The 21,671-nt window shown below is 31.1% G+C and overlaps 1 protein-coding gene across 2 annotated transcripts in view; it reads right to left on the reverse strand.

Annotated features, from left to right (window-relative positions):
* The window catches only part of LOC118184438 (phagosome assembly factor 1), a 110,426-nt gene that overhangs the window by 73,417 nt on the left and 15,338 nt on the right, over positions 1-21,671 (reverse strand). For both annotated transcript variants that reach the window (XM_035354105.2, XM_085820185.1), the window contains exons 4-5: positions 19,512-19,555; positions 14,810-14,889 (exon numbers count right to left, since the gene is read on the reverse strand). In XM_035354105.2, coding sequence (XP_035209996.1) covers positions 14,810-14,889; positions 19,512-19,555 — 124 coding nt within the window. The remainder of the gene's footprint in view (positions 1-14,809; positions 14,890-19,511; positions 19,556-21,671) is intronic.

Raw genomic sequence — 21,671 nt, forward strand, 5'->3', positions numbered from 1 at the left:
CTTTTATACAGTCCATTAGTTTAGAATTATAAAAATATAATACACAGGACTTAAGCTGGATTACATCACAAAATGCTGGCATTATACAGAAGTAAAACAGTGTTAAAGCGAAACTAACTAGATTAGAAAACTTAGTTAAAGGATATGATAAGTGTAAATAAAAACAAAGTTCAAATAAAGCATAGATTGCTTCAAAGTATTCAAATGGACATTAGCAACTTAGGAAACAGATATTTTGAAAGTGTTGGCAAAGATGTCACAGCCTTCAATGAAGAAATTGCTAAAATGAGAGAAAAACGGAAGTTTTGGAGGTAGGAATTGAAGAAATTCTATCATCTATTGTACTTTCTTAACATGAAAGTGTTTGTAGTAAATTTATTCTAAATTAAAATACATTTGCCAGAATTACCAATTCTTAAATTTTCTGGCAAATATACCAAATGAAAAAATTTTAAGTTGTGATTCGAAAATATTATTGTGAATGATACTCAGTAACAGAAGTTCATAAGCTCTTATTTACAGGCTACATTTATTGATGAAGCAAAAAATCTTGAAACTGTAGATAATACTTTCAGTCCTCTATTTAAAGCTCTTTAAGATAAAAGAATCTTAATTGAGACACATATAAAGCCAATAATGGATTCATGTAATTTAACTTTTCAGTCATTGAAGGGGATAAGATATTGTTACATTATATTAGATGTTTGTATGGGGTTCGTAGATTTGGAGTGAATAACGACGACACTTAATGAAGTATCGAAACACACTTTATTTAGCCAATATTAATCAGGACAGCTCCAATAACACTTTTTAGAGTCATCGAAAATCTACTATAAACACGCTGACATGATCAGCGACACAGCCTTCAGGTTATCAAGCTATCACGGTGGAGACAGCTTCCTGCAAAGCACCCGACTCTGCTTTCTGGAGTACAGTTCCCGACTCTGCTTGGTGATTCTCGGAACTCCACGTACTCTCGAGACTCTCCACACTACAACTCGTGATGCACTCGACGACACACAGAGCACAGCTCCTGACTCTTGGTTCAGTCGTTTCCGGAGCTCAACACACTCTCTCAACGATGCACTAACTGCGATACTGCACGAGACTCTTTCGGTGCACTCGAAAACCCAGGCGAGGTAAGATGGCTTCCCTGCAAAGCAGTTTTAGGGTTGCCATAAAATGGCAAGGGAAGGCAGGGTTGCCACATTAGGTGAGAAATCGTCCATTTGGCAACAAAATTGGCAAAATACCATGGACGGTCGGAGAACCTTCTGGAACGAATTCTTACCGGTTTAGCCCAGAATGTTCCCGAACACAAGTCGAAAGCTATATAAACCCTGCTGGTCTGCAGTCAGAGGGAGTGCATGTCTCTCTCATGGAGTGTGTGTGCCTTGTCTAGTGAGCTGATAGTTATTGAGCGAGTGTCTCAAAGTCTGGTGCCGAGATGGTCGTCGTGTGCATCGAGAGAGTCTTTTAGTGCATCGCCGAGTTTTGTCTTAGACTGTGCTGAGTCAAGAGCTATACTTTTGTGTATCGTCGAGTGCATCACGTGGAGAGTCTCGAGAGTACGTGGAGTTCCGAGGACGACCAAACAGAGTCGGAAGCTGTACTCTGGTGCTTTGCAGTGAAGCTGTCTCCACCGTTACTGCCTGACAGTGTGAAGGCTGTGTTGCTGAACGTGTCAGCATGTTTATAACAGTTCGACGACTGAAAAAGTGATTTTGGAGTTGTCCTGAGAAGATTGGTAAATAAAGTGCGTTTTGATACTTCATCAAGTGTCATCATTATTCACTTCAAATCCACACGAACCCCATATGAACGTGAAGAAAGAAAATAACGTAACAATATGCAGACAACGCCACTAAAAATGTACAGGCTTTGAATGTTTTCAAGTATCTGACAAATAATTAATCATACATTCAGTTATTAAATATTGCACTTCAGAAGCTAGATTATGAAACGAGCAAACAATTTAAACTAAGCATTAATGCTACAGAAGTTCCTACACTTGTTGAATTAATTTTGTTTTTAGAGAAAAGATGTTAGTTATTAGATAATATTAATCAAATACCAGTAAAAAGAAATATTCATTAAAAAAAAGTTCAAAATTAAAGGCTCTGATGGTTAAAACTAATAGTATTCTAACTTGTGTGACATAAAAATAATCATACTCTGCTACATAAATGTGACTCATTTTTAAAATTAAATCCAAAGTAAAGATATGAAACAATTACAAACAACAAATTCTGTTTTAACTGTAATGAACATTTAATTACAAAATGAAATTCTAAGTTCAGGTGTTCCAAATGCTAAAAAACATTCATTAATTTATCGCCCACTCAGCTATGATACCATGGCTAAACAGTCAGATAAAACAAGACCAGAAATACCCAGCGACGAGATTATAAACAAGAATGCACAGGGTTCTCATAAAAATCAATCAAGTTGTCTTTTGACATGGAGGAAAAAATTGTTATTAAAGACTGCAATAGTTTATGCTTGCAATTCAGAAGGAAAAAGAATTCAATTTAATGCCATTCTTGGAAACAGAAATACGTCCTGTTCAAATCTGATAAATATATGGAAAGAATTTATGCATCCTTATATAGAATAAATGATAATGTTTTAAATATTAATTATCAGTTAGATGTAAAGATTTCAAATTAGAATTTAACATATGTAAGATTAATTACCTGTTTAGTTATTTCTAAAATTACCAATGCAACCCCATCAAGGAGTTTACACATGCAGTCCTTAAATATTTCCATTGACATTCAATTAGCTGATTCCTAATTTGGAACTCTTAACAAAATACACCCATTAAATGTTACTAATTGTTACTAATTAACCCATTAAATGTTACTAATTAATATTAAATGTTACTAAGGGCCAAACTGTTCTTTGACATTTTAAAACTAAAAAAATTTCAATTAGAAAATCAACCATTGATATTCCAAGAAACAATTTTTGGATATATCGCATCTGGTACAGACAAAGAGTAACTCAGAAGTAAATTATTATGGCTTAGTTCTGAATAGCGAAGAAAAGTTTGACGAAATTTTGCAAAGATTTTGGGAAGCTGAATATGAAAAAAATACTGTAAAAAACATTTCAAGAATATTTACTATAGACAAAATGATGAAAGATATGCAGTTCAGTTACCCATTAGGAAAGGTGCAGAATAAGGAGAATCCAAAATGCTTGCTGAGATAAGATTACATCAAGTGCAGAATCAATTAGAAAGTGATGTGAATATAAAACATCATTCATTAATATTTACACAAGAATTTTTCAAGGAATATGATTGAAATGACATAGAAGAAGTTGAAGAAACTGAAACATCCACCTGCAATTATCTCAGTCATTACGGAGTTCATTGCACAGAGAAAACCTCTACCAAGCTTCACGCTGTGTTTAATGCATCAGTGGCTACTACTAATGGAAAATCAATTAGCTCAATATTAATAAACGAACAAATACCATAATAAGATTTATGTTATATTATTCTTATATTTTGAAAGTGTAACTATTCACTAGGAGCTGAAAAAGATTTACAAACAAATACTTATTGAACCATCTCAAACCTGCAACTGATATTATGGAAAGAATCGACTAGTACCCCTATGCAGACTTATCATCTGAAGACTATAATATATGAAATAGCAAGTACACCATACCTTGCAACAAGAGTCCTAAAGCAGTTAGCAATGGATGAAGCAAGTCATTTAAATACCATTTTCAGAATATAATGGGCATTTATAAATTGACTTTAAAAGAATTCTAGACTACTGTCACACAGATTGAAGGTATTTTCAATATTTGTCCAATTTTACCTTTGACAGCATATCCAAATGATCTTGAGGCCTTAACAATGAATCATTTTTACTGGAAGTTCCATTACTTCTTATCCTGAGCCTAATCTGTTCCACCTTACAGATAATAGATGTTTCTAAATTGCTGGCTATTATGAAGTTCACAGAAATTATTTGAAAATGATGGCAAATTGATCATCTTCAACAGTGCACCAATGGTTTATTAATAAAGAATATTTAAAGGAAGGTATATTAGTTGTGTTAAAGAAACATAATATTCCCCAATTTAAATGTCTTTAACTAGAACTATAGAAGTTTTACCTGGTAAAGATAATAAAACCAGAGCTGTTAAAAGTGAAAACATTAAATTGTTTACATGTTCGATGTATTAGTATAACTTGTTTATTGCCTATTAAGGATAACAATGCTTAGCTTTACATTATTTCGTTTTTATTGAAAACTGTGCTTTATATTGAAATGGAACTGTTTTAAAACAATAAGTAAGATTTTAGCATAGTGAATTAAGTTTACATTCTGTATAATGTTTATATCATTTTATACTATATTTCACAAAACAAAATTACTTGTTACCTTTCATATTCACAATATACAATTAGTTGCCCCTAAAACTGTTACATTTTATGCTTAATTTACATACTGAAATTTGAAATTTCAACAGCAGCAACATGTTACCTTAGAATACAATGCTGCCTACTGTAGAGAAAGAGCGATTCTTACTTGGCCACTGGAGGTCTCTGGGACAACATGCCAGAGCATGTGCTAGTACTTAATTAGTAATTACAGTTAATAAAATTATTTGTGTTCTCTTTTATAGTCTGCTTATTTAGTTTATAATTATAGAAACACAATACAAACATTTTAATGTTATACTATTATTTTGCTCTTTTTTTTTTTTTTTTTTGTTTTATTTTGTTCTTAAAATCATCGATAACATAGTAGACGATTACTTGATTGCACTATTTGCTATAATGTAGACCATACAGATAAATTTTTTAAATACAAAATAACATTTATAAATCTTAAATACTTTCTAAATTATGTTAATTTAAAAAACTTTTCTTACCACCAGCAGCACTTACAGAAATTGTGAGGAAAGTTTGGAACAGTATTACAGTATCTTTGTTCTGGAGAATATAAATGTATCTGGAATTTTGTTCTGGAGATTGTATTTTAGAATAAAAAGAAAGAATTCAACTGCCCTTCTGATTCCTGTTTCATTTTCAAGGATATGTAGCAGCTGAAACCTCTTGGTGATTTTGCTGAATACTTTACCCTGAGTGAAAACTGTTCCCCCCCCAATTTACACTGTATTTCAGAATCTTATTATTTATGTTTCTCACTGTTCCATATGATAAAGCCCTAAAAAATAATGTTTCATGCAAAAAATGCTGCCTCTCAAAATGTGCCGCCTAGGGCAGATCCCCCTCTAGTTATGGCAACGTATAGCAGTAGTTAGTCATAAAGGTCGCAGACTCCATATGTATGTTCTGAAAGTAGAAATATTCACATCAATACCCAAGTTTAAAAAAAGTTGGCCCTTTTATGAAGAGCAGTTTCTAACTTGACTAAAAGCAGCCTTCATAAAGGCACAAACATCATCACACCAAGGCAAAGGATTTTGCTTTGCAAATACTGATTAATAATCATGAATATTCATGAAGATGTCAACACTTTAATGACAAGGCAGTTGGGCAAATTCTTTTATTAGCACTAAAAATGATAATCTGTCTTCTGAAGAAATGCAACAACAGTAATAGCAATTATTTAAAAAAGTTTTGCATAGACTTCCTAAAAGAATAAAATGAATTGAGAATTTAAACTATTTCTGTGAAAATCAATGAACTTTTTGACCTCTCCACATATGTCTTTCCACAAGAATAAAAACAAAAGATTAAGACACTAAAATACCTTTTGTTTTGCATTCCGTGTAGCTAGTTAATATTTTCATTTCTGAAATAAGCATTTGAAAAGCAACTGTTAATTAGAAAATTAACAAAAGAAATTAAAGGGGAAAATATAGATAGAGCCTGGAGAATGTTAGAAAATGCTATCTGATAACTCAGATAATAACAAAATGTAACTGTTAGAACAATATAACTGATCTAAATAAAGCATTTTACTTTAATTCTGCACCCACTCTAGTGAAAAAATTGTCCCAGACAATACGTAGGATGTCACTGAAACATGACAGAGCACAGGAAGAATGCTAGATTGATCTGTGTGATATTTTCCTCCATGCATTTATTCAGATTTTCTGTGAGGAACTCAGATGTAATTTGGAATGACCGAGTGCTAAGATGTTGATTCCATCAATGATATGAATGCATACAAAATTGAAGTAGTTTTCTTTGTAGTATAAGATTTTACTTTATTTTAACCAGTTATTTTTAGTTGAGCTTTCCTGTTTCTCTTGATTCCAGTTTTCTGCCGGAATGTAAATTTTGTATGATGTAGATGTAAATTTTTAAACATGTTTCAGAAACAGTATTTAATCTGCATTTCAAGAGTTTAAAAGAGTAGCAGAGGACTTAATTCAGATGTTTTATGCTGGGAGTTTCATATTAGCTCTCTAGTTAGGTGTTTGACACGTTTTAGTGATATTCCTCAGCTCAGCTTTGCTGTGTGCAGCCCATTTAGCATTAGTTTACGCTAAGGAGCTAGTAATTAGAATCTTAATTTTCTAGTGATTTGTTACATTCTTACTTTTTGTTATGTAGCCACAAGTGGTGGTGATTTGTGAGCATGAAGTTTGTGCATTTGTTCTTAATTTAGATTTAATAAAAAGGTTATTTAAACCTGTCTTCTGAAGTATTTTGTTCTAGTCTTCAATGCAGAGTTTAAGAGTGTATACTCCCAAAGAATACATGCAAACTCTATAGTAGCAGTTTTTCAAACATTTATATTTAATTGAGCAAGAGAATTTTAAGGAATTATTTGGAATTTGCTTTCAGAATTTATTAATTTGAAATTATTTTGTCTGTGAGTGCAAAAGCAAATTCAACAACATCATCATTTTATACAAATAAAATGAAAAAAATCCCTGCATAAAAGCGAGAAAAGAGAAATTACATCTTTATAATATTTGTACTTATAGGAAGTTGTCTCCTAAGAAATATTAAGTGAAATTTAGAAAGCAAATGGGCAATTACCACCACAATTGTGCACACCTACTTTCTAAACTTCACTTTGAATTACCTAGGAGATAATTTCCTTTATATTCTTTATTACTTTATTAAATATTATCTTTGCTGCAATAACACAGGATTTTACTTTTTAGTCCTATTAAATAAATTTTAAAATTCACTAATTTTAAAGTTTTTCTTATATATATATAAAAGCAAAGAATGTCATGACATTATATTTCATTTGTTATTCTATGCTAGAAATCAACACATATAATTTAGTTTATTTTGATGTTCCCCACCTCTTATAATAGTTTTTTCAAATGCCTATATTTGACACACTTATTTCATTTGCTAAAGTTTGTTGATATTAAGCAAAAAGACAATGAAGAATACCAAATGGGAAAAAACTGCTATGCACAATAAACTCTTTCTTTCACTTCTGCTTCATGTCTGAAAAATCATTCACTGACAGTTGCTTTTGCAGTTTGTATGATTTCTTTGGGAAATCTTTTGAAATTGTACATAATTTCTGGCCACAGAAGATGCCAGCAAATAATGCTGCTGCATGAACGATGAACCGCATATGAATGAAATTCTAGCATTCGATAAATTAAATGAAAACAATTAAGTTATGCATATATGCAAAATCATTTTCTGCACATCTGCACTTGGCAAAAGTTTACTGTGCGTTGTGATGAAAGAACTCACAGGCACTAGAAATGATATAACTTTTGCTTAATACCATAATAATTTAGACTGCGAAGGGACAGAATCAAAATCTCATTTCACTCTTCACTTGACATAAACCATGTACAAGAAATTTTGGGCAGACAGATTTTATAAGTCTTTATTTCACATATGTCATTTCACATCACAAGTACAAACAATGAAGTTTGTACTTGTTATTCTATTTAAACCCTGTCGTACTGTCCGATGAGTTACAAGTGAAGTTCATTTAAGGAATGAGAAATGAAAGATTTTCAATGACTCCTAATAAAAATATAATACATGTAAAAGTTGTGCTACGTAGTTGTGCATTTAAGAGCAATATTATACATGATTACCTAATGGCAAAAAAACAAATGCTTTCTTTGGTACTGCATTTTATAATCAAATGCTAGAATTTTAACAAGACATTAGAACTATAAAACTATATATGCAAACAATATGCGCAAAAGTTGTGAAAGATCAACTTTACACATATATCATAAATTCCTTGACAGCACCACTAACAATAAAGGGATGAAGTATATTAAATTTTAAAAGGACTTCCAGATTTCTCAAATGCATTACAGCCAAAAATTTAAGCAAATGCCTTTTAGCAAAAAATGACAGCATTTTCCTAAGCTTTTCCAGTTCAGGACGAATTTTCCAACACTAATGCATCTTATAATCTTTCCAGAGAGTGGTTTTATGGTAATAGTTGAATAAGATAAATAGGTACTTTTCTGTTTTGCCAGCGCAGGCAAGAAAGTCACCAATAATGGTACAACTGATGCCAAACAGAATATCCTCGCTGGTAACCTCTTACGCGTTATTTTCAAAACAAGTCACTGCCATTTCTTATCAGATTGATTGTTTCTTTCAATACTGCCATATAATTATATAGAATTTTTACCAGATAGTTCAATTTTATGCCCTAAGGCCATTCACAGTAATTAAGTCAATTAGAATGCAATCACACCGCTCGCCCGAAGGCGAAAATATAGAAAAGGCAAAGTCAGGGGTTAAAATTCATCAATTCTAATGAGAATGCACTAGTGAAGTAAAGCACTGCCATTTCACATAATTTCTGAGTAAGCTATTTGTACAAATTGAAATAATTCTTTCATTTAATCTTGTATTTCAAATTAAGATTTAACTTGAAATTAATGTAGACAATTACTGAGAGAATTAGATTTTTTTAGCATAGTTTACGTGAGATCAGATCACTTGGGATCATGTGATATGAACCGGCGAATCAAGATGTTGAGCCATAAAAGCACAGTAAATTCTTAAATTAATGTCTTTTTAGAATTTATTGTCTTTATTTATTGGCTTTTTGCAAAACTTTTAATGACATTAAAATGTTTATGCTTCGAAAATAAAAAATTCTTAAGAACTAACATTTGTTAACATTTTTATTGTGTATACTGTATGTTGTCACCAATAAAGTCTGCTTGGCCAGATTTGCGTCCGCAAAACGGAAAAGTACTGATAAACATATATACATGTTTTCAAATTATAAAAATAGTTAATACAAATAAAATTATTTAAAATTACAAAACACAAATACAAAACCAGAATATACAAAAAAGAAAATACAAAAACCAGAAGAGGATGATCACACAATTTGATGTAATGATTTTTACCATGCCCCTTAAAATATAACGAACAATTTTTAGAAAGCAGACATCATGTATCCTGAATTTTCAGAAAGGGCATACTTCTGAAGACCTAATTTAAAATATTATATTAATGAAATGAAGTTTAAATTACATATATTAGAAAGCTGTCTACGGAATTTCGAATACTGTCAAATATTGCATAATAATATGTAATATAATGAAATGCACATATTCACCAAATTTAAAGACATTATTCAATTTTGCTAAATCTATCTCAATATACATTTCTAAGCATAATCAGTAAATAAATAGTATTAATAATTATTATTTTATCTTAATACCGTATAAAAGTTAAATATTGGTACATTTAATGCTGATGCAGGTAAAGTTGATGATCTTTTAAGTTTCATTTTTCGTGCTATGAATGCCACTTGTATTTATTTACTTATATATGATAGAAATTTACGAAAATATTTATTTCCAATCTTAAGGGGAAAATAGAGAAAATTCAACTCAAATAATTCATAGGAGTAATATTAAATACATTTAAGAAAACTTTAGAAAAACTAGAGTAAAAGATAAAAATTTCTTTGCATAAAGATCAAAAGAACTTTAATTATTAGAATCAAGTTTTTTTCACATTTTTCAGGGCATAGTTTGCTTGAAAGGGGGGATCTTTAATTTTCCTTATCTTGCATATTGGCTTTTTTTGGGCTACTTACTATGTTTTTTGATTGAAATAAACTGAAAAGTAAACTAGAAGAGAAACACGCTAATGTGACAATCAAAATCGTAAAAAGAACCTTGTATTTAGCGTACGTATATTGAAACACTCAAACGATTTCGAGGGCAGCTAAAGGTCCCTCCTCATCAGGAAAAAGAAATACCTAGAAAGAAGAAGAATAAAGGGGAAGGAGTCTCAGAAACACGTGGCCCTTATCAGCACTGCGCGTGGTTAGAAACGAATTTTAATCAGAGTTACATTGACCACCTACTTTTACTGAGTCAGGCTATCTGATCAAACATGTAACACAAAGGACAAGAAAAAATTAGCGAAGTTAAAAATAGGGAGTGAGGGGCAACAGCACCTTCACGCTCAGCCAATCATATAACATAGCCAATCACTTCCGATAGTCGGAACCGACGGTACCACTGTGTACCGTAAACCCTTTGCAGTTTGTTTACCACCCCATGCCAAGTCATGCCACCCTGTTAAGCAAAAAATGGCTTCTTTTTACTATTATATATTCTGCGCGCTTAAAGTTTGTTCCTCTGAATCTTTGCTTACCAATGAACTTAATTATTTGAGAGCAGTTGCAATTGACCGTGGATTTTCTCCCGTGATTATTGATAAAGCCGTTAAAAAATTTTCAGATTTCCATCAAAGAAGACATTCCACTGTTAGAAATAATATTAATGACCTTGTCGTGATTCCATTTTATCCTTCTATTAGCTATAAAATTGCACGGATTCTCCAGAAATTCAATTTTCATGTCAGTTTCTCCCCTATTAATAAAATTCACCCTTCGATTCTAAAAGATTGCGTTTCTGTCTTGAATTCTCGGGGAATTTATAGTATATCGTGTCAGTGTGGTTTAAGATATATTGGCCAAACAAAAAGAGCGTTGAAGTTTCGTATCAAGGAACATGAATCTTATGTCAGAAAAGGCGAAATTAACAAGTCTTCAATAGTGTATCATAGTTGGACATTTAACCATAATTTTGACTTTGGGTCTGCAAAAATTATCTTCTTCTTCCATAGGTGAATTGGATTTTCTTGAGGCTTTTCACATTCACAAAGATTTAGCAGGTTTAGTTAATGATTTGAAGTCCAATCCTGTCCTTCCTAATGCCTTTAAAATTCTACTATCTTAATTCAGTTATTTTTGTCGATAGATGGCGTTACCTCCTCGCGTTTGGTACTACCAGAGGGCATAACATTCCGTTCTGTGGTTGCTTTCCATTATTCGAAGTTCAGATTTTGAGCGTGAAGGTGCAGTTGCCCCTCGCTCCCTATTTTTAACTTCGCTAATTTTTTTCTTGTCCTTTGTGTTACATGTTTGATCAGATAGCCTTGCTCAGTAAAAGTAGGCGGCCAGTGTAACTCTGATTAAAAATCCGGTTATAACCACGTGCAGTGCTGATAAGGACCACGTGTTTCTGAGACTCCTTCCCCTTTATTCTTCTTCTTTCTAGGTATTTCTTTCTCCTGATGAGGAGGGACCTTTAGCTGCCCTCGAAATCGATTGAGTGTTTCAATATACGTATGCTAAATACAAGGTTGTTTTTACGATTTTGATTAAACTGAAAAGTGTTTATTTCCTTTATATAGCATTCATATGACTTTTTTAAAACTGCAATTTATAAAATCAATTTACGCAATAAGACATATTCCCACTAATTTGTGTCAACCTTTTTCTGCTCTTAACTAAATTTATTAATTTTGCACAATTTTATCTATTACTTGAATTAGCAGACTGATCACGGTCTCTAAAGGCAGATCTTGTTTCATTAGGCAGGTATATAAATTACAAATTGATGTGATATTTTATTGCTTTTTTTATCGCATCTTGATAAAAGTTTTACATATATTTTTACTTGCTTGGTTTATTGAAAATATGTATTCTTTGCTGCCCGTATGTGAAAATCTCTAAACTTGGATTAATTTTTTAAATTAGAAATGTTGGAAGATAGAATGTCATCAAGAACAGGAAAAAAAGCTAATGGATAAAGTAATAAGTAATGAATAAAGAGATAAAATATTTATAAATTAAGATAATAATAGTTAAGCAAATAATGAATTAATCCCTTACAAAAATTAAAGTCAAAACATTTTAAAGTTAGTTTTTCTTTCTTTTTGTTTTTTAATTGACAAATGCTTACTTCTTAAGTATTATGAACAGCTGAGATGATCAGTCACTTAACCCTCTTATTACCGAGAACATTGCACAGGGTACACTACTAGGGATGGTCCGACATTACACTCGCAAGATGGCAAAATGACAAATAAATAAGCATTGTATGGGATTTAAACCTTCATCCAGCATTTCAGACTAGCAATCAGTTTCTGCTAACTATTTTACAGTCTAAGGGGACAATAAAAAAAAGGTAAATATTTTATTAGTATTCATCACACAAAGCCATCGCTGCATTTTTATTTTGGCTTCTTATCTGCTTAAAAACATTTTGACCGAATGAATATAACCCATATAAAATTCCTATGATGGATTTACATTTTGACAAAAAAATTTCTTCCTTAATTACTGAAATTTTCTCATATATTTTGCTCTTCCCAAGGAAAGAGAAAAATGTGGCTTTAATATTTTCTGTTAATGTTGCAATTCAGTTGTTCAATGTTGTTTCTCTTATATAAGCTTCAGTGCATTCTGACTAGAATTATGATGTTGTTCAAAAAGTTTAGAAGTTCCAAAAACAGACATGGCTGAATTTAAGGCCTTAAAATTGGAGAGAAATGTTTCATGTTTTCAAATAAATCTTAATAACACATCGAAATGATTAAATTCATAACTTACAACTAACCATGGCAAAAGTTAACTTCTTTCACGTCATAAGCTAATTAGCTAATTTTTTTGCATTATGTAATTTGCATGTCTCATGTTTTTATCTTTAATATTACTGCATATGCTCCTTACATTTCCCCATTTTTAAGTAAATTTTACTTTTTAGAGGATGATCAAAATCTAACCATTGGTTGAATTAAGCCCTTTAAAAATCCCTCAGTTTCATTTTCAGTCATGCTTTAAATTTCTAAAAAAAAAAAAAAAAAAAAAAGAGAGAGAGAGACTTCAATATCATTAAAAACTTTGAAAGAAGCTTGGAAATAAGAATAAATATTTTTAAAAAGTCTGCTTTAAATAAACAAATTTAAACAAAACCAAACAACTTTAAACTTAAATGTACAGTACAATGAAGCTGAAAACACGCATTAGCGTTCATTATGAACTCAGCCAAATTTAATGCTAAAAAACAAATACTTCCACCTGATGTGATAAGTGTACCACATGCAGATAGGGAAAATTTTTTGGCTTTCTTTCATGTTGCAGGACAAGAACAGGGAAAAAGTGTTTCCCTTTGACCTTGCAAAATGCACTATGTTGTTAATAATGCTTGTATTCAGACAGCACACAGAAGCAGAAATTCAATATGATACCACATAATTTGTTTTGTTTTAAATTTCTGATTCTAAAGCAAACCCATGATGCAATGCTATATTTAAAGTAATTAATATGGATTTTATTATAAGAGTTAAAAGATAATTCCTTTTTTACAATTTCAAATTTATAGGTATGCCTTAAGATAATGCCAGACAGATTTTTAGATATAATGGGCATGAATATCTATTGTTTCCCCAAGCTAAGATGTAAAATTATCTATTTTCAGAAATATGCATATAATTAAAAACTGAGATCTCATTTTGTGCATTCAAATAAAATGCACTTACCATAATACACTTGTTAATAAAATTTCGACAGTCACAAAATGTCTGTGAACAAAAGTGCCACGATTTTGCTATATCACATGTCTTTCTGAGATTCAAAATTTCGAAAGTAACGATAAAAACTTCCTCCAAAGTTAACTTACTACACGAAAACCACGATCCAAATCTTAAACTCCACTGACAGCCACATACTTTAACAGCAAGTATTTGATTTAAATCCACACAAGAACTATCAGAAATGCCCTTCTTCGTCCGAGTTCTCATAGCAGCTCTGCATTTTGGACTCTGTTTTAAAAGTCCCACAGAAATTCCAAAAATACACTTCGATCCTCACACACCCGTGAACAAAAGACTCGTTAACAACTCCAACATCGTACTTTTAATACTAAATTTACTTTCAACACAACCTAAAACACGCAACTGAAATCTTGCCACCACGTCTATCATTGCCATTCAAAACACACACGACACAAATCAATGAGCAATAGCAAAAGAGTCAAGTTTCAACGTCAAAATGGTTTTCATACAAACAACATCATCCCCAAAACAATCACACCAAAAACCAGCGCAGAACATATATCGCCACATTTGGTGATCTTAGGCCGAATATAAGAGTAGAGACCTTTTTGCTAAACAATATTCCCACCTATTCGATACTAATAAAAAACTCCATTAATATCTACTATCCCTCATTAATAATCCTTACTGCTTAAATCATATTAACTTTCACTTATACACCTTTTTTGTTGCTTAATCAATGGAAGAAAGCGAACTTTCAACAAATTATTCTATGGTGATAACTGAAATATTTTCATGAATAAAACACCAATAAATAATGACAATTTTAAAAATACAATGCTACTAAGAAATGAAAGAAAACACACTGACTGGCCATACCTTACATCTTTGTTGATATTTTTTTTTTTTTTTTTTTTTTTAAGATTCTTGCATTTACATTCCAAACTGTCCTAAATTCAGTGTTACAATAAATTCGTTAGCCAAACTATTACTGATCATCTGATATTAAACCACATAACCAAAATAAACTTCTTAAATACTCACCACCTGGATGAGTAGCACCAAATGAATGATCAATCTGTTCCAGTGTGGGTGGTACTTCAGGAGAACAAAATACATTGCCACTATAAGTAAAATTCAGAAAAATTAGGATACTATTTTCTCTTTCACACATACAGTATTTTAACTGTTTTAGAATGGAAAATTTGAATGCAATGAGAATTTTGTGAGCCTACAGGACAGTTGATATACTTCTTTAATACTAATGCCTCATTTGGGGAAGAGACATGAATACCTTCTGTTACTGTTTTAGGAATAATTAATTAATTTTATTATTATATGACAAGCATTTAGAAAAGCTAAATTTCCAAGATAGAATTAAATAAAATCGATACAGAAGCAACAAAATGCCACATCTAGACAGGTTAATAATTAAATAAAAATTCCTAATCTTCTTTTGTTTTTCTTAACACCTGTTTACTAAAATGTATTAATTCTATTTATGTAGTAACATTTATTTTTATACAGCAACATTTAAAATTTTTACACATTACTACTTTCTACTTCCTAGGTAGAGAAGAAACTTAAAATACACACATTGTTATTCAGTAAAATTAAAACCAGTAAGGATGTAAGTTACAAGACAGATAGATATTTATGAGAATGATGACATGATACAAAGCACAAAAGGATTAAAATGACAAATCAGTTTGTCAAAAGGAATTAGCTAAATTCAATACTTTGGTGCACCAATTTTTTGTTGCTACAATGGATTACACATCATATGGCACTGACTGATAAACATTCTGGATGACTTTTTGGGGAGGGGGGAATATTCCATACAGATCCAAAATGCATTCACAATATGACAATGATAGCTGTCATTGCAAATATATGGGCTAACTTTCAAGATATATTCCACATATGCTTGATGGGGCAGAAACTGGAAGATAATGCAGGCCAAGAAAGAACTGGCCCATGTTGGTCATACAGAAAGCAATGCACATTTTGTGCAATGCTTGTATGAAGCATGTACATTCTGTGCAAGATTCTAAACCAAGATGTACATGCTAGGGTTATTACAACACTCTTTAATGCAGGATTTCAGACATTTTTCTTGGTTTACAGAAACACATCTATATTTTCACTTTTTGTGCCACCTCAGGTTGCTGATGTCTACTGCAGAAGTCAAAGAAAGTTTCAGAAATGAAAACCAAGCAAGTTCACTGATGATAGCATGCAGTAATCATCAGTGAACAGTGCTTAAAAATACTTTCTCATGGGACACTCTCCTCTATTTTGATGACACTATGATGCATCACTGCCTTGTGTATCAAATGTCTGGTCTATCTATTTTAATATAATTCTGGACTGAATAATAATCCTTCTTCCATCCATGATCTTCACATAAAAATAACAATACTTCTGTTTCCTGAACATGTGCAACAATCTGATGGTTTATGAAACTATTCAAGTTCAGCTGATCTTCTGCATTAAGAAGTCTATAGAATAAGACTGAATTCACTTATACAGTCAAAAGTCATTAATCCGGACTTGTCGGGACTTCGGCGATTCCGGATTATCAATTTTTCTGGATTATAGATCATCAGTTTAAATCTCGTAAGATGGCATGCAGAAATTCTAAAATTAAAAATATGAAATCGTAATTTATTAAATAAAGAACAATTATGATCTAAAGGGTATCAAAATTTACAAAAAAAAGCTTAATATTTATTTGTTTACTTTATTAAACATTTCTTTCAATGTAAGTTGTTTAAGTTGCTTCGTTTTATGTGATAATACTTTCTCTTTAATTCTATAAACAGACATAATTTCTTGTTCAGTTACAAAGTTCCGCTGTTCAAGTCCTGTTAATTGCTGTGCCGAGAATACCGACTAACTTGTCAATAGAAATTTTTTCATTTTCACTAACCTCTCTGTCACATTCTTCATATCTTTATCCATCTTTTGCAGCAATTCCACTTTTTGTTTGATGGACATCGAAACATACTTTCGTTTTGTACGATCCTTTGGGAGCTCCAGAATCGGAAATTCTATTTGACATAATCGAAACTTCAAGTTTACTTTTATAGTATTGCTCTTACAGTCTGCAAAAAATAATAAGCCTGATCCAATTCGAAGATTAAGGAACAACGCAATCATCAACATTAACTGAAATAGATAATGAGATAATTTTAGCTTATACAGTCCGTTATACATAAAACGCGCAAGCGAAAACGTATTCTGCGCTTGCGCACACACATATGCGCAGTCGTAAAAGGTCTTACGCGCACGCGTAAACGCCTATGCGCATGTGTCAACGCGGCGCATGTGCAGAAAGTTTTTAGCTTTGAGGTCCAGATTATAGGTCTCCAAATTAACGACTTTTGACTGTATTTTGAAACCAAAAGATTTTCTTAATTTACTGCCATCATATGAATGAAGATTATTCTTTCACGCCAAGCAGTACTCATACTCAGTACCAGTAGAGTTCAAATAAGAGATGTCAAATTTTCATTTGATATTGTTTTCTTAGAGAGGTAAATTAATTATGGTACCACTTGAAAACACAAAAATTTGCCAATTACATATGACGTATATATAGTCCTCAAAGTTTACATATATCACTGCACCCATTCGCATCATACCTCTTTTATTATATTTGTTTCAACTTATGGTGTACTATACAAATATGTTTTTTATGTTACTGCACTTGAATATTTTGTAAATAGCAAATATTCATGATTTTGCATACTCATCTCAGCAGCCAATCAGAAGACTTATACTGTTTACTCATGTGACATATCTCTGCCTGTTTCTGATGGATTCCCTGCATATTTCTGCCTTAAAATTTCTTACTTATTTTATGTAAATAGACTTTCTAATTGTGAGAAAAATTTAATTTTGATGCACTGAGTTTGTTTTTATTATAGTTTAGTCGATAGGATTCGAACCTGTGCAGGGGAAACCCCAAAGGATTTAACAAACTTAGAAGTAATGACTAGCAGAAATTTTGATGAAGTGTTGGTCCATAATGAATAGGAAAGTGGAAGCAAAGGCAGATTAAATCTTCATTATTTATTTCAGCAAACATGTTACGGCCACAGGCAAGTTGGCACATTAATTGTGCCTATTCCAAAAAGCTTATATTTTAGATAATTTTGCATTAAGAAAGGATGAACAAACAGACTGTAGTCCAGCTAAGCCAAAGCGTAGAATAGAAAGCAAGTGCGTTATGAAGGTGAAATCTTAATCCAGACTGAGTTAGTTTTGATTCTCAATCCATTTTTAATGGATAGTTAATATTACTGTAAAATTACCATTCACTGCTTGAGTTTTAGTTCCATTTACATCACCAGAATTATGTAAGAGTCATATGACATGGATTAATCTAGAAATGATACGGTGCAGAGAGAGGTTACTATTTTTAGAATTGAGAAAGGAAATTTACGTTGCTAATTTAATCTTTTACATATTCTTCATTTTTCTTACATATATATATATACAAGTATTTTGTGCTACATACATATTTGTGCTTGAATTTTTAAATATGATGAGCTATTTTATATTTTGAATTCTTTTAATTTTGTAACATAGTATTTGTTTGAAAAACATTTTTTTTTTTTTTAAATCTTGACATAAAAATAACTATCTCCGATCAGTTTAGGTAATCTTTTATCAATACATATGCATTTGTATTTTTACACACAGTTTTTATGCTCATAATGGCATTATTAAAAATTGGGAAATGAAAGCAGTGCTTTACAGTATGTAAAGCTTAGTTACCAGCTCTGCATATTCGAATACAATTAGCAATAATTATTTTTCATTGGTAATTTAATTATCATGAGTTGAAATAGTAAAACAGTTAGAAGAAATGTCGGCTATTTAAATCTAACAAAGTATGTTGCACTGTCGGCCAAAGGAAAGTAGTATGCCTTTATGGAAATAGCTTTTAAGAAAAACTGATTTGAATATATTTTATTTTACCAAGGTAGAAAAGCGCCAAAATATTCAAGATGCAATGTAATTTACATCTGTAACATGAAGTATAAAATAAAACCAACAGTTCGGGATAATCTATCAAATTTTTTACATTATTTAGTTAATTAACTAATTACATTAATTAGTTAATTATGAAATTTCATATTTAAAGTATGACCTAATCTTAAATACATAAAACAATTTGATTTAGGGAATTTTAAAGTGCGTTGAAAAGAAATTTAAATTGTTCTGTAATGTTTGTATCAGGGATGCATTTCTTCCTGTCTGAGATTTCTGAGAGTAATAAAAAATAGTAGAAATAATAATAATAAAGAAATAGTCACAAACAAACGCTACACAGAGTTCTAATGTTTTAGTAATGAAATATCTCTACTTTATTTTTCATTATACTGTTGCAAGATAAAATCGTTAGTCCTCACCAAAATAGAGCCAAACTATTAAGAATAAGGAACAATGTCCAGCCAGCAGCTACCATGAACTACTATGACCATGGACCACCCACAAATCCCTTTGTCAGCTAAAGCAATAAAAGGCAGGAGATTCTTGAATAAAAGGAATGAAAATGCTGGTGCAACAGTTGTACCATAACCAGCTTTAAAGCAAATAATTTTTCTCCTAATCAACAGCTGTACCACTGGTTTAAAGAAGTTAAGAGTCAAAATAATAAATGATTACAGATTGGAAGCATATTACTTTAAAAAATACTTTACATTTTATTTCAGGTGAAGGAAAGGAAACTTACCAATATTTTAATTTTGTTTTGTTCATGCAATATACTTCAATAATCTAAAAAGAAATCAAAGGTGCAAAGTTTTATAATGATGCCAATAAATAATGGAACTCGAATACAAAAATATAAATTAGCAATGCCTGCATATTATTTAGTATAGTCATTTTTTCACTCTTTTAAAAATTAATTTTGGGTAAACTAAAGAATACAAATTACAGTAATTATCACATAGAATAGTTTAATAAGAGATATCTAGAATAAAATCTCTGCAACAGGGAAATTTTAATTTTTTAACCCTTAGAGCCATAAAGCTTTTTATAAACCATAAATAAAATAAAACCTATCATGTTTATGATGTTGTGTATAACTCTGACTCCACTACATATTTTCATAATTTTCGGTTAAAATGAATTTAAATTTTCATTTAAAAAAATTAAATATTTCACAAAGCAAAGTGACAAATTGAAGTCACTGCATGAACAGCAATAAGCATAACCAAATTGCAAGCATACATACATATATATGACACTTAAAAATGTGTTTAGAAACTATCAGACTATTTTCCAACCTTTTTTTTTTTCATTTATTTGAAAATAATACATTAATATTACAATTTTAATTAATAATACTTTGTATGAAGTTTAATAACATTAAGAAACCATACAGTTTTTTTAGCATGAAATGAGAAAAAGTATTTTAAGATCAAATCTCTGAGTATTACTGCATTATACATCCAACCATGACAAGAATTGTTGGGCAAAGTGCTATGCTGCCAAAGTAGACTCAGGCCCGTGCCAAGCCTAATCGGAGCCATCCTGCAAATGTGTAGCGAGTGCCTTTATGCAGCAACAATATTAAAGGGAAGCTGCTTATTGTTAACACTTAAAATAGGTATTATTAACATAATAATATGAGAAACAAAAAAAATTACATTTTATCTTTCAGTTTGGCTAAATGTGCAACCATTTTGTGCTTTGTTAAAACCCACACAAAAACATATTTACTGAAGAATTATATTTATGTTATAAAAAAGTAACACTGCAAGCAAAGTGAAATAATGCACTAAATGCATTGGATACCAAATATATTGCTTAACACTATTTATTATCTTAAAATTAAAAACAAATTAATTTGCATCTCTAATAAGTTCGCACCGAATAAATTGTTGTTAACAGAGTTGTTTACAACAAGGTTCAAACTGTGATTACAACAGGACACAAAAAATGCTCTAGCGCTGATATCTAGAGATATATCCAAAATTCTTTTCTACACACTGCTATGTTGCTGACCACAATATAGCTTAGGGTTTCAACCGTCGATACTACATTTACTTCAAATGTCTGCAAAAACTGCAGCTTATGCATAAGATCTATACTATTGATATCAGTTATAATGCTTTCTGCAGTTTTTGACGTAAGTTGAGCTGATCTTATGTGATGCCAATGCATATGTAAGGGTGACGCGTTCGACAAATAACTTAATTTTTATTTTGTGTTTACTGTTGTAATCGCAGTAATTTGTGCGACATTTATCTTTAAATTTTTTTTTATGACTGCTTTGCTGTTATTGTTATTCTACATAAAAAAAGGTAAGTGCAGTTACATATTACGTTAAACTTAGATAAGCTTTTCAGAAAAGTGACGATTTGAGCATAATTACTCAATTTTTTTTTTTTAAACATTAACCATTTGCTTATTAAACTCTTTTTTTTCTTTCTTTCTTTTCTTTTTTTTTCTTTTTCTTGAGAAGAAAGGATTGACATACTTACAGATACCACTGAATTTAAACTATACCTATATGAGATGTGAAGTGAAGTAAAAATATACAAGGCATTCTGAAATTTAAAATTGTCATTTTTTGATTTTTAGTTATATGGAAAACGGAAGGCAAATGTTTCATTATTTCATTATGTCTTAAATACATACTTTAAATTTTATTTATTTATTTTAATAAACAAAAGAGTATTCCTCTCTCCTGAATTATTTGGTATTGATCTAATAGTTCATATATTTTCCCAGCGATGGTTTAAGATATACTCAGTTTTTGAGAAGGTAAAATATTTCAAATAGTGACTTTCCGAGTGTTATACAGTCAAAAGTCGTTAATCCGAACTCGTCGGGACTTCGGCGATTCCGGATTATAGATCATCAGTTTAAATCTGGTAAAATGGCA

Source organism: Stegodyphus dumicola, chromosome 7, assembly GCF_044657685.1.
Source record: "Stegodyphus dumicola isolate Sdum_Otavi_A_Nest chromosome 7, ASM4465768v1".
Lineage (NCBI taxonomy): Eukaryota > Metazoa > Arthropoda > Arachnida > Araneae > Eresidae > Stegodyphus > Stegodyphus dumicola.